We start from the raw sequence: 14,650 nt of genomic DNA, 5'->3' as shown, positions 1-14,650 counted from the left end.
AATTGTGATTATCTTCGAAGTCTTGTAAATTTACCACAGTAATGACATATTCAGTTGTCATTGAAAAGAGGCTCAATTGAACGTATACAAAAACAGTTTGTGTAGCTTGTTTTTTAATGGCTTCGATAGATTTCTTTTTTTAGTCGAGTGTATGGTTATTACCGGTACAAGCAGTTCTTGCTCCATTTCAAAAATTTCAATATCATTGGTGCCATTGTTTTCTTTAGAAGTTAATAGCAAGACTATCCAGAATTTGTTAGTGTAAAGCACATATTTTTAAGTCTTTTGTTTCTTTTTGGTTGAGAACATTCAATGGATTTTTCATTTTGCCCCTATTGTCCCTGTCTTTGTGAACTTGTTTTCTAGTCTCATCAGGGACAAGCCACATCTGCTTTCTTATTAAAGACGAGTGATTTTGTTTTCTTGAGGTTTGATCTCATATTTTTTCTTTGCTACTAATCGATTTTAAAATTATATATTTTAAAATTTGAAAATTAGATACTTTAAAATTAGAAAGTTCCGGCCGTGAAAAAATTTTTTGTTTTGTTTATTTCATTTAATTTTTTGCAGTCTTCCTACTGGCAGTTTTCCAAAAGTTCGAACGTTATTAATTTTTTTTTCGATTGGTATACAGTTGAAAAGAAATGTGCATGAGCGGGGTCGGAACAGTATGTGCACACGCACATTAACGAGACTCCTTGTTCCATTTTACAAGTCAGAGTGAAAATTATTTGACCGATCACCTATTTTGTTTTCTTTTTTTCGTTGTTTTTGAAACCTGGTCGTAAAATAAGACATAAAAGAAGGCTAACATTTATCGAGATTTTGTGACAGGTAAATTTCAGATAAACTTAGCTTGTTTTTTTTTCGACATTTCCATGCACGAGAAGAAATCTTGATAATATGATCTCAATTTTACAATATTTTTTTCTGAGGGGTTTCTGGAATCATTGCAAAAATTCTGCTAACAACAATTTTATAACGATCGTGGTATCCAATTGATTCTGATCTGATCAATTGATGCATCACTTCAGGTCATTTTTTGGGCAAAAATTTATCAGAACGTCAGAACTTACAGAGAAAAAAAATCCTCTGACCAGAATTTACAAGAATGAGGTGCAAAATTTATTACTGTTAACACCAATTGTTGTACCGATATTCATACAACTCGCAGTTTTGAACTCTATACCATTCAATTTCTTTGTCTCATTTTCGCAAATCCTCAAATCGTGGGCTATTTGTTTGCTTGACTTCTAAGCCAACATTTGAAGCAGCAGATATTTAACAAAAATCCACCCCTTCTCTCTTATCATAACCAAACTTTGCTTTAAAACTCGACCTCTACTAAAATAATTGCAAAGCGTTCGACAAGAGTTTTATTAAATCATCTTTAAATTGCTCACTATTTAGGCCGAACAGAAATGAAATTCTCCTTTCTAGTTATTTATTTAGTTGTCGTGAATACATTTTTGTTTAGAGGTTCTAACGCTATTTCCTCAAAAGAATATTCCGAAATCCTGGACAAGATTTCTTTTGATTATGACAAAAGAATTCGGCCATCATTCGACGAAAATGTTCCAGTCAATGTTACTGTGACAATGTACATGAGTGACCTGGAAATGATAGATTCGAATAGCCAGCTCAAAGTGAACTTCTTTTTGAGGCTGTACTGGAATGACAATCGTTTGGACTGGTCTGAACTCAAATCAGGCGACCTCAACCAAGTCTCTTTGAACACTCGGGGTTCCATTGAGCACTTTTGGACTCCAGGTAAAATTTCTCAAATCAACATTCAGCAGTAAGGACAAAAATGAGCACATTCATTGCAGGTCGACTCTTAGAGAAATTGTAGTTGCTCGTTTTCAATAAACTCATTGTATTATTTGGGAAACTGTTTGCGGTAATAGTTTTTCAAATCTAAACCTAAGATTAAGGTTTTCACTTATTAACAGTAGATCATGCCAGGTTTAGACCTGTAATTTTGAAAATAGCAATATGATTGACCAGAATTGACGTGAAAAAAAATGTGCCTCGAATTCATCTTACAAATATGCTCCCGGACTGAACCTCAAGACTCGTCTATCACTGAAGACGTCTCATTGCACGTTATGTATGTATCAGAGCTATGATAATGTGAGTTTTTAGAAAGAAAACGTCTTGAATCAAATCTTTAGAATTGACAAGTCTTGAGAATTCCTTAGTCGAGTCTTTGCCTAAACTCGACAAGTCTTTAGATAAGTCTGGGTCATGATTTAGCACGTTTTGAATCAAGTCTTCGAACGTCTCAAAAATGCGAAAAGTAGTCGAGAAATTGTCCAAAACAGGTCAAGAAACAATAAAAAGGCAGAGAATTGGTCCACAAAAGAACAAAAGCGGAAAACGCCAAAGAAATCGTCCGAAATAAGTCCGAAAAACGCGAAAAAACCAAAATTTTTTTAAAAGATCAAGGAGTTAATCAGCTGTCAAACTTAACACATGATAGATATCATTTATAGGGTTCAGAGGTCTTGGCTCATCAGATCGATTTCGAAAGGGGCTTTCAATTGGTATATAGAACTTATTCAGACAGATATTTCACTATAAACACAAGGCCAGATAGCATCGGTATCTTCGATCAATTTTGACCGAATAACCAAAATGGTTTTAGTGGGGAGGGGAAGGGTAAGGAGTGTACGCTTTGGCCGTTGGATATCTGTAGCAGAGGTATAGAAGCACAAGTTGTATCATTGAGAAGATCGATAATCTTAATTAACTATAGTAGGTTACCTTTTTTAACATCTTACAACGAAAACGTGGCTTCAACATTACGAGAAATGTTCCACTTTTTTTGTTTCACAATTTTTTTGCAATTTTTTTATCCCAATTTGATGAGAAAAGATCCAAATATTCAGGGATTCATTTAAAAATAGCATTGCAAATGTTCCTGATCGTTGAGCTAAAATTATTTGAGTTGAAGAAGTTGGTTATTTTTATTAAAATAAACCACTCCAATCAAATTTTTCAACTAAAATGTTTTCCATTTTGTTTTTTTTTCTTGTTTGCATCTTTCCGCTCTTGAGCAACAAAACAACAAGTTGGTTAAGTGTTTTTCTCTGATATTTATTGATGACCTTCGTGGGGTTCGTTGGTATGGCTTCTTAAAACTCATTTCTAATTTGAGTTTTTAAAATGGAGCTACTTTTACATGCAGTAAATGTTGCACACTTTATTCTGTTAAATCCAATTGAGTTGATCACTTTGTAGTTAGCAGGAAACTTTTTTTGCTTAAATTGATTATTTAAATGTGAAAATTACATTGCAAAAATTTGGACGCCTATCTGCATTAAAAGAAAATTCCGCGGCTTCAACTAGTCCAAATTTTCGTATTTCTAGCTTAGGTGAGTTTATATCCATTCATAAAAAGAGTGGTTAAGAAAACAGATACAAAAAGAAATTTACCCAACTTTGGTTGGGTGATCTCCTAATGAAATTCAATATTTATACCCTGGACTTATCAAAACTATTCATAAAGTCCAAGCCTCGACTATTGTTGTGTTAAATTGGGTAAATATTTTCATCAATGTTGCTCAAGTTTCCCAGTATAAGATTCATGAACCAGGACAGGTCTTGGCTAGACGGACTTGAGTCGGTGACACGGGGTACAGACCGACCAGACCAAAAGAAGAGTACTGACCACAATTGCCAATCTTTTTGCATTCCTTGACCAGTTCACAGACTAAGAAGACTGTTTGTCGGACTACGCAGACTGTTCTCCAAAGCTGCGGCAAGACTGATCGAATAGACCTAGATCACACTTTTGGCCGGACAATAGGCCAAACCAACAACCAGACTAAATAGGCTCTTGCGCAGACCATGGGCCAGACTCACTCAAAACTTGAAGTAGTATCCAATTAAAGTTAAATAATTCTCCTTTTCACTTTTTCACAATAGAGATGAAAGTGAAATTTATTCAAAATTTTTATGAAAAAACTGTAGACTTAAAAACCGTTGGGAATCTCAATTACAAATATGGCGACGTAGCCTTATCATCTAGAAGTTTCTCTTTGTTGCCATTCATCGGATGTCTTTTTGAAAAACAGTCAATGCAACACAAAACTGTAGATTTTGCGGAATGTTGGCTTTTCGTCAGGCAGCTTCTCAGGGTTTGGGATACATTTAATTCATAGAGCCAGTTCACTCAATTCAGTCCGTAGAGACCTAATAGTTGGTATTGACCAGATCAAACAGACGGAAATATAGTTTTTGGGCTGATCAAACATACCAAAGTGTTGGTATTGGCCAGACCCAGACGTAACGGACTAAAAGTTTGGTATTGATGAGACAGCGGAAACAGTGTAAACAACATGTTTTATACAATATTGAGTTGGGTTGTACCGGAAACCCTTGCCCCGACCGAAAAGGGACTGGCCATTAGCTGCCATGGGTTGAGGACTTCAACCTGGTTTTTATCATGCATTTTAAATCTTTTGTATTATAAGAAGTGCTAGCAAATAACACAGCACACGAATGTTTTTTGCTGAACATTGCTCAAAATGGCGCATGATTGCACTTCTTTCTCTAGTCTAGACCTGGAAATTGTGGAAAGTCCTGTTAATTCCAGGGGGGAAATTATATTAATTTACATGGTCAAAGACACTAGTTAAATGCAAGGCTAATTCTTTTCATAAGTCCAGCCAAAAATTTTTTCACATACAAAAATGAAAAACACATTTATACACATATTAATTTTTGTGTCTAGCCAGGTTCCAAGAAATGTTTTATTTTCAAGCGAAACTCCTGGACTAATTTGATTGTCCAGCCAATTTCCACGACACGTTTTTATTCTAGCCAAATTCCAGGCTACGTTTTATTGTTTAGTCAAATTCCAGGACAGGTTTTATTTCTAGCCAAACTCAAGGACGGCTGTTTTATTCCAGCCCAATCGAGAATATCCCCAGTTGAGACGTCGAATTATGAAAAGACCGTGGTCGACCAATATCGGGTATAGAAAGACAGTGGTCGACCGATGTTGGGTATGAAATGATTTTATATTGACGCTAATAGTCTTGGTCGACTTTATGTCTGCCCTTATGGTCATGGTCTACTTTAGGTCAACCCTAATGGTCATGGTCGACTTTAGGTCAACCGATATGGCAATGGTTGACTTTGAGTTTTGACGAATACGTTTTTGCTTAAAATGTAGTTTCAGGCGTTAATTGTTTTACTTCAGTTTGCAAAAAATTATGGCCAAAGACAAAATTTTTTTTTCAAATCTTTTTTCGAGCCGACATATTGTCCTTCTATTTCATATCATTGACATGTTTCTAGTGCATTTGATGTTATCTTTGTACATACTGGGTACTCAACACTCAGTTTAAAGTACCCATGAACCCCTAAAAATGCACCGAGCTTTTGTTAAAAGAGACCTATGAGCAGACTTAAGCTCGACCGTACTGGATATGAAAAGACCATTGGTCGACTTATGAAAAGAGTTTAAGTCGACGATATCAGATATGAACAGACTATTGGTGGACCAATATTAGATATGAAAAGACCGTTGGCCGACTTATGAAAAGACTTTAGGTCGAAAATCCCTAAGGGAGTCGACCGTGTATTTAAGGTAGGGAAATTACCCCCATGTCGACAACTTTCTAAGTCTTTTCATAAGGGGATATCCCCCTCTCAACTGGGGATATCACTCAAAGTCAATACTCACTAAATTATAATAATTGTTTTGATGGAAAAGGGGCAGTGCGACTGTTTCAGACGTTTTCTTCCCTGGTGCAGTGTCTGTGCATAAGAAAGGCGACCCTGAACAGCGTATGTCCATCACGTATACAGGAGATGTTCGCCTCTCTGAAGCCTATGAAGTCACAGTCAAATGTGAATCTGATATGACCAAATACCCTTTCGAACCTCGGGTATGATTGGTGTAATTTCTGTGCCTTTTGTTCGCAAACCTGCATTAACAAAAAATGTGCGCGAATGTCTCGGCTTTTTGCGCAGAAAGCGTGATAGTTTTTAGCGATGAACGCTTCGAATGCGGTAATCTTTCCTAAGAAATGCGTTGATTTTAGAATATTTCTGAAAGAATTGCAGTTTTTAGCAGTGAAAATTTAATTTTTACGGCCATCACCGCAATTCATAGAAAAAATTAGTGCAGCGAAGTAGACCCGGGGAAACCCGCCAGAATTTCAACCCAAATTACCTCGAGGGTTATAATTTATACACTTGCTCCTAAATATGGTTTTTCAAATAAAATTTTTTTTTCAATTACCTATTTTAGAATGAAAATTACCGCAAAATACAAAAAAAGCTATTTGAAAAATTAATGTAAATAACTCATCGAAGTTAAAGTTAAACATGTTCTCTCAATAACTTCCAACACAGAGGAAAGAGGAATTTTTTATGCAACAACATATTTATTTGGATTATTTTGTGATTTGCAACCCATTTTACTAGAAGGAAAAACATGAAGTTTATTCAAGAACTGCTTCCTTTTACATGTCGACCATATGGACAATCTCCGTGACTATAAAACAATCCTGAATAATTAGTTTCCTAGGAATTTCTTCAAAAGAGTTGCTGCAATATTGTATTCTAAAAGTACGCGGCCATAAAGTCTGCACAGAGTGAAAATAGAAATTAGTTTCTCAATGGTTATAAACCGGAGCAAAGCTTCAATTAAGCGAACGCCACTCATGCAGTTATTTCGTCTCAAAAGCGAACCATCAGAGCTAATTTCGATGACTTATTCTGTAACTTAGAATCCAATGATAACTATTATTCAGTAATTGTTCTTACGGGAACATGGCAAGACAATCAGACGTCTTTTTACTCTGTTGAAGAGTACAAAGGGTTTTCTTCAAACAAGTGGAAAAATGTAGTGGAGTAGCTGTTTTTGTAAAAAAAGATATTCTTGTTATCAAAGAACAGATTATACAGAATTTGTGCTTTGATAATATAGCGTTAACTTTGAGAACCAGAAAAAAATTTTCATTAATTGTAGAACACATAACTCACCGCAAAACAAATCTTATGTATTTCGTGAGGACTTTGAAACATTCAGGCCAGCATTAGGAAAAAGAGCGAAAAATTTGATCATGGGTGATTTTAATGTTGATACTTTGGTTTCGAATAAAGCATAGGAGAGATGCAGAAACATGCTTCAGTCTTTGAATTTGCAACTGCTTTATATAGGCAGTTCAACAAGCATAACAAAAACAACAAACACTTGTATTGACCATGTTTTAGTTTTCTCCAACTTCAAGTTTATTGATGCATCTGTTGAAAAATGTGATATAATTGATTATTGAGGGATTCTGTTGGTTACCGGTGAAAACAAACAGGCTTTAATTGAAGTAATACAAAGAAGAACATTGCACACCTTGAATGATTCTGACATTTTCTGTAGGCCTTTATGTTATGGTAATCATTAAGTGGTAAAACACGTCTTCAAAAAAATTGAACTTGATCATGGCCACAAAGTTTTACTCGACATTCATGTGTCAACGCTTGACAAATTTTTTCCTTTAAAAACATTTTTCAAAACTCAACAAAAATATAGACTTCACTGAATGACTCGAAAGATGCAAAATGCCCTTGAAAAGAAACAGAAGGCCCATCAAAAATATCTGCAGACAAAATCAAGAGATGAGCGGTCTAAATTCAAACAAGGCAAAAGAAAATGCTTAAATATGATTCGTAAAGCGAAAGAAGTTTTGAATCAACAATTTTCAGAAACTCTACTTAAACCTGAAATTAACGCGTTTTTTTATTACAATGAAATATTGCGAAACCAGAATCAAACCAGATAACGGGGATATCACTGCGGCTCAATTCAAAAATTTCTTTTCATCAATTGGACCAGAAATGGGATAGAAAATTACAGAACACTCGTGCATTTGATATTCCATCAAATGAAAGATCCCTTTTGTTTCCAGTAAGGATCCCAGATGTTTCAAATATGTATGGGACTATCGAATAGCCAGGCAGTGGAAACCGCCGGTTTGAATATTCTTTTTGTCAAGTTTTTCAGTCCAATCATTTGTAAACCTCGTGTACACTTTTCAACAGATCAAGAAGTTGGTGATGGTATACGAATTTTTTCAAAGTAGCAAAAATTATTCCTGTTTTAAAAGCTGGTGATCGGCAGAATCCTACCAACTTTAGACCTACTGCAGGATTATCTTCCACAAACGTATTATATGTTTTCTAATTAAAACTAGTCAAATAACCGAGCAACAGTTTGGTTTCCAACCCAAAATTTCAAGAACCCAGTCCTTGGTTAAAAAAATAGGAAGATTAAGGCGACTATTTGATTCAAACATGCAATATTTGGGATTGTTCCTGGATGTGAGCAAAGCCGATTGATGGAATACTAATAAATAAATTGGAGAATGATGACATCCCAGGTATAGCATTGTTATCATTAGACAGTTTTCTTCAAAAACGCAAACAATATTTGCAAGTGGGAACTCTGAGATCCATATCTACGGAGATTCAAACGGCTGTACCTCAGGGTTCAATATTAGGCTCATTAATTTCCATCAATTACGATGCATGCAGATGATACAACACTAATTTTCTCTAGCAAAAATGATGCTGCGAGCAAGAATAATCATAGTCTGGCAATATTGATTAAAGGAATTTGTTGCAACGGAATGAGTCTAAACATAGAAAAAACTATATTGCTTAAGTTCGGTTAGAGGAAAAGTTTTGGTAACAATCAAATCATACGATTTGATAATTCTGAAGTCAGACTTCCTGATAAGATCAAATATTTAGGATTTGACAAAAATTCACAATTGATTGAATTTCAAATCACGAATATGTGAAATCTGGCAAAATTGTGTGGATTTCTAAAGTATTTTCAGAACACTTCAAATGTGCATCACCGAATTTTATTCTAGAAAATGTACACAGAGCCCGTTATATCTTACGGTCTCCTTGCTTACAGAATTACAAACAAAAATAACTTGCAATCATTTTTCCTTATCCGAAAACGTATATATCGTATAATTTTTGAGAAGTCAAATTTCTTCCACGCCACTCCCATGTTTGAGAAGGCTAACATTTTCACTGTCCATGAAATAATCTTGTTGCAGTTACTTCAATATACCACAGACAATCTAATCGCCTTCTCTAAGGCTGTCAACATAAATATTAGAAGTTCTGAACTGGATCTGTTTGAATAAAAAGTGTATCGGAAGAAAATAATGAAGTTTTCGATCGAACTTCAATCTATAAATTTTTCAAATCCTCTGACAAAAATACAGGGAATGTGACCTCGATAGTCAGTATACAATCTTGAGAAATAAAGCTATCTTTTGTTTTTTTCTTATGTGTAACTAGAGCCAGAAGCCGTTATGCCATTTTTGAATGTAATTTTTAATTTTTGAGTGACGTAATCGTTTGCTAGAGTTTCAACTATAAACCAAGGATTTGCAGATTTGTCACATTATAAACCATTGCAAAGATCAGGTTATACCGTGCACAGCGCATTTGAATTACGAGAAACTAGACAGCGCAAGATAAAAGATTAAATGGTTAATGAACTGATAAAAGCATTTCAACCCTGGTTAGAAAAAAGTTTGTCTCGCAAGATCTTGCAAGATTCCGACAAAATCTTGGCAGACAATGCATCATTTTGCATGAATTTCTTCAAAAATCTTGGAGCATCTTACAAGATATTTTTTTCGTACTAGAATCTTACGAGATAAACTTTTTCTTTCAACAAACTTACAAAGTTATTTTGTTTTCAAGAATCTTACAAGATTAACTTTTACTATCAAGAATCTCGCAAAATAGCCCTTTTAGATTTTGAAGTTGGTTTTGCCACCACCAATTCTTATGACCTATATTCGAAGAAAAAAATCTAAAATGTTTTAAGACACGAAATGTACACAAATTTTGGCTTCGACAAAATGAAGCCGAAGAGTTAAAAACATCGGAAAATTATAAATATAAAGCATCAGAAAAGGGTCCTTCAATCATGTTTGTCAAAATTTTCCCTTATTTTCAATTTCTGTTTTCTTTCCTGTTTTCATGATTTTCTGATTTCTTATGTTTCGTGTGTTTCGTAGTGTTTCGTTCACTCGAAGAACTTTTTCTTTCTTCTCAGGTGAAGATGGTTTACTGGTGGCCCTCAAAACTTGTTTCTTGAATACCTTATAAAACATATTTGAAAACAACCAAAGCTGGCATAATTAAGAAAGAACACAGTGTGCCCCAAAAACAAAAACACAGAAAAACGCAAAAACTACAAAATTAAGAACCAAGAACGCAGAAATACAATCACAATGCGCACAAAAACAAGAACGCCAAAATAGAGACTCGATGGGCAAAAAACACAAACACAGAAAAACAGACACGATGTGCCAAAATAAAAAGAACACAAAAAAACGGTTAAATAAGCAGACACATGTGCCCAAAGAACAAAAACACAGAAAAACGCAAAAATACAGACGCAATGGGCGCCCAAAAACGTTGAAGGAACAAAAAAATGGATAAAAATGGACATCATGTATAAAAAAAACAGAGTTTACAGAAAAACGGTAATAAAAAACAGACAAAATGTGCTCAAAAACAAAAACACAGAAAAACGCGAAAAATTCAGAAACGATGTGTGCGAAAAATCAAAGAACACAGAAAAATGGTTTTAAAAAAATGAGTGGACACAATGTGCCCAAAACACACAAAATTGCAAAAACACAGGAACGATTAGCGCTAAGAGGAAACAAAAATTACAGAAAAATTGAAAACGGAAACGATGTGCCAAAACACAAAGAACACAGAAAAACGGTTAAAAAAGCGGTCACATGTGCCCAAAAATCAAAAACACAGAAAAATCCAAAAAATACAGACGTGATTGGCGCCCAAAAAATTTGAAGTAACAAAAAAAGAAAAAAAAACCGACACGATGTATCAAAAAAAAGTGTATACAGAAAAACGGCAATAAAAAACGGAAAAACTGTGCTCAACAACAAAAACACAGAAAAACGCAAAAAATCCTGTAATGATGTGCGCACAAAATGAAAGAACACCGAAAAATGGTTTTAAAAAAACGAACGGACGCAATGTGCCCAAAAAAACGCAAACACAAAAACTTGCAAAAATACAGACACGATTAGCGCTAAGAGGAAAAAAAGTCACAGAAAAAGTTCACGGGAAAGAAAGGACAGAATGTGCGCAAATAGCAAAAACAATGAGAAACTTAACAACAATTAAGACATTTTTCTGATTAAAATGAAGAAGAGATTAGTATCGGAAAACAATATCTATTGCTTTAAGTACTGAAAGAGCACCTTATATTGTTAAAATTTTTAATTTTGAGATGCTTTGAACTAAGAAACATATGAAGAATAATGGAAATAGTTGAAGGTGGAAATAGTAAGAGATTTTTTTCTTTTCTTTTCCATTTCTTACTGTAAAAGCCAAAATCAAGGACTCGCAGGAAAGGGATTCTCACAGAAAGGCTTCACAATCATAAAGAGAACTGCATTCTGCAGCCAAAAGCTATCTTCCTGTATTACATTTCTAATATACGAATGTGCAAAATTTTCTGCATCGACAAAATGAAGCCGACGGAACAAAACTAGGAAAAATGTTAATCGGAAAGATAGAATTGGATTTTTGAAACAGAAAATGTTAGATAACGATTTTACTGCATTAAGCGGCCAGATTCTTACAAGATAACCAACCCATCTCACTTGGGTTAGCCTTAAAATTACTAAATTTTTGCCACAAAAGAGAGATATTTCACTTGACTTGGATGTCAACTCTGTCCTTTTTAATTTATTTTGTTTTTGGTTTTGACTCAAATTTTTGTAATTCAGCTTTTTTTAAAGTGGTTTTTCTTTTTGCAAGAACCGTGCAAAATAAAGTGTTTCTTGCAAGATCTTGCAAGATAAAGTTTTTTAACAAGAGTCTTGCAAGATCTGTCACTATAAAGTTTTCGCCTCGACTACGGCAGACATGGATTTATTGCACTAAATCAACAAGTGCTTTGTAGCCATTGCTTAATAACAAATGCGCGTAAAGATTTTAAATTGAAAAAAATTTCGCTGATTTTCGAAAAACAATGTGAAGTGCTCCCGTGATATTTAGCTGAAAAAAATATTTGGCTGTAATTTTATTTATTCTACTTATTTGTTTGGACAAAAATTTTGAAAAGCATATCCTTTTGGGCGAATTTATTTATTGAGATATTTAAATTGCTTTTATCTTCTATAAAAGTTGTTATATATTTCATTGAAATCCATTGAAATCATTTCTCTTCTATTGAAATTGTAGTCCAATTTACTGAAAAAAAACACGTGCAGAAATCCGAAGAAAAATATATTTCCAGAGCTTTTCGGGCTTCAAGGTTAATTTTGGCATCTTGTAAAAGATAAATTAAAAAACTACGAAATTCACGCATTCAATTCTATTTCCAACATTTATTTTATAGCAAATCTCCGTTAATAATGAGATCCATCCAAGCAGTAATATTGCACGATCTAATTTTAGCTTGTTCTTCAAGGGCTCAGGTTGACCTCGTTTTCGATTCACCACGATCAGAAATTCCAGATGATGATCATCCATGTTCAAACTTCAGCTCTATTTACACTCTTTTTTTTACTTTGGTATAAGAGAGAAAATGATCTTCCATGATCAGATTTTAGCTCTTTCGTTACACTTGCTCGGTTGTACCTTGTTCATCCCCTCTAGACAAACATTGTCATGATCAGATTTTTGTTAGTTTTAATACGAGCTTGCTTAAGCTCGTTTTCCACATCAGCTCTTTTTTTCTCATATAATAATGATCATATATTTAGGAACAATATTTTAGTGAACTCATTTAAAAGTTTTCAGCAGTTTGTTTTCAAAAAAAACTTCTATTTTATTTTATGCATCTAACAACTTATAAAACATTGGTATATTGAGAAAGAAGTAGGCATAATTTTTCTGAGACTTTTTTTCTTGACTCCCTCATATCTAACCTTGACTCTTATATAATAATATTAACCACACATACATATCTTTGCTTTTTGCTTTGTGGAGGCCAGGTGGTCCTCGGAAGTATCGCGAGGGCCTGCAGGATAAATTTTTGTTCATCGGCTGTATATATCTACAGTGGAGTCTACGCTTAGAGATACCAATTTCTAATAATTTTTTAAATTTTAAAAAAAATGAAATTTGGCGCGTTGATTGTCGGACTGTAAGAAGTACAACACATTCATGATCAACCAATGGCTCGTAAAGGATCAATCAGACCTAAATGAGTGCTTTGGTGATCAGATTTTGGCAAAAAAGCTTGTACAATTAATCAAAATGCACTTTAGGACTCAATTGCGTGTTTTTAATTGTCTGGCCATAAATGCAAACTTCCACCTGGCCATTGGTTTTGCTGTCATCATTTATTTGAGCCTTCAGGTCAAAATTATGTTCGCAAACAATACCACAGAGACAAAATCCTCATGTCCAGATTTTTCCAAAGTTTGTGCAGCGAATACTGTGCTATGGCATTCAAAAGTGTTTTTTTTCACTAAAAATCAATTTTCCGACATGCTTGTTTCAGACATGCGATCTAGCAATGGAATCGTACTCGTTCACCACGAATGAGATGACTTTGAAATGGAAGAACAATGCCGGGAGGCCAATTGACATTGGCGCAGATCTCGACCAACCACAGTTCATTATGACACAAATGAAAGACACCAATAACGCGTTTGTATTCAGCACTGGTTCATTTGACAATGTTCAGGTCATTCTCTATTTTGTTTATAAATTTATTTAGTATCAGATAACCATTCGCTGACAAGTTTGTCATATTTTTTTGTTATACGTTTATTCTAAGGGCTATGAGGTTCAATGTTTCCGCTAAGTGCATACTTTTTTTGGTCCTGTCAAATTTCGCTCATTTATTGCATTTTTTATTCCGCTCAAATTCCGCTCATGTCTTGCATCATTTCTCATCGACTCCGCTCATTCTGGTCAAATTCCGCTCATTCCGGTTATCTCTTGCATTTTTGAGCGGAATTTGAGCGGACTCCTCGACGAGGGAAAATTGTGTATGAGAAGGCCATTATTCTCGATTGAAACAACACGCATTGAAACGTGATTGAAACATCACGCATGACTACAATGATTTTAAAAGGTCTCACACGAACTAACAATATGTAATCAAAACAGCATTCTCGATAAGAAATTAAAACTAGTACTTGGCATAGAAAAGGTATCAAGGAGCCATGCTTTACAAAGAAATGTTATGAGAAGACAATACTCTGCCAAACATAAAATCAAATGACAACACTTGACAAAAAATGGTTGGAGATTATGAAATTCAGGCAGGAAATGGTATCAAAAGACCATGAAGCATATAAGAAAATTGCACTTACCGATTAAATTCGACCGTGAAATGGTATCAAAAGAGCATGATTAATAGGAAATTGCTCTCGGAGATAAAATTGGAAAAATAAATGATATCAATAAACCATCCTGAACCAAAAAACAATATGAAAAAGCCCTTCTTGCGCAATGTTGAGTTTTTTCTAAACACCGTACTTGACAAAATACAATTAGAAGATCAAACGTCCAACAAAATAGGCCTAAAGGCCATTTTTGACCAAAAATAATGTCAGAAGACCATATATGGCCAAGAAATGGTATCTCAAAGCCATTTGGTCAG

The 14,650-nt window shown here is 34.5% G+C and overlaps 1 protein-coding gene across 1 annotated transcript; it reads left to right on the top strand.

Moving 5' to 3' along the window:
• The first annotated feature begins 1,302 nt into the window (after positions 1-1,302).
• Positions 1,303-13,759, top strand: LOC142357076 (glycine receptor subunit alpha-3-like). The gene is made up of 3 exons (XM_075408788.1): positions 1,303-1,770; positions 5,746-5,900; positions 13,541-13,759. The coding sequence occupies exons 1-3, from the start codon at positions 1,422-1,424 to the stop codon at positions 13,757-13,759; spliced, it is 723 nt and encodes a 240-aa protein (XP_075264903.1). The 5' UTR covers positions 1,303-1,421.
• The last annotated feature ends 891 nt before the right edge of the window (positions 13,760-14,650 follow it).

The sequence above is a fragment of the Convolutriloba macropyga genome, unplaced genomic scaffold (assembly GCF_964194025.1).
Source record: "Convolutriloba macropyga unplaced genomic scaffold, txConMacr16.3 SCAFFOLD_5672, whole genome shotgun sequence".
In the NCBI taxonomy this organism is placed as follows: domain Eukaryota; kingdom Metazoa; phylum Xenacoelomorpha; order Acoela; family Convolutidae; genus Convolutriloba; species Convolutriloba macropyga.
Note: the sequence above shows the minus strand (reverse complement) of the source record. Positions and strands in the feature narration are given on the sequence as shown.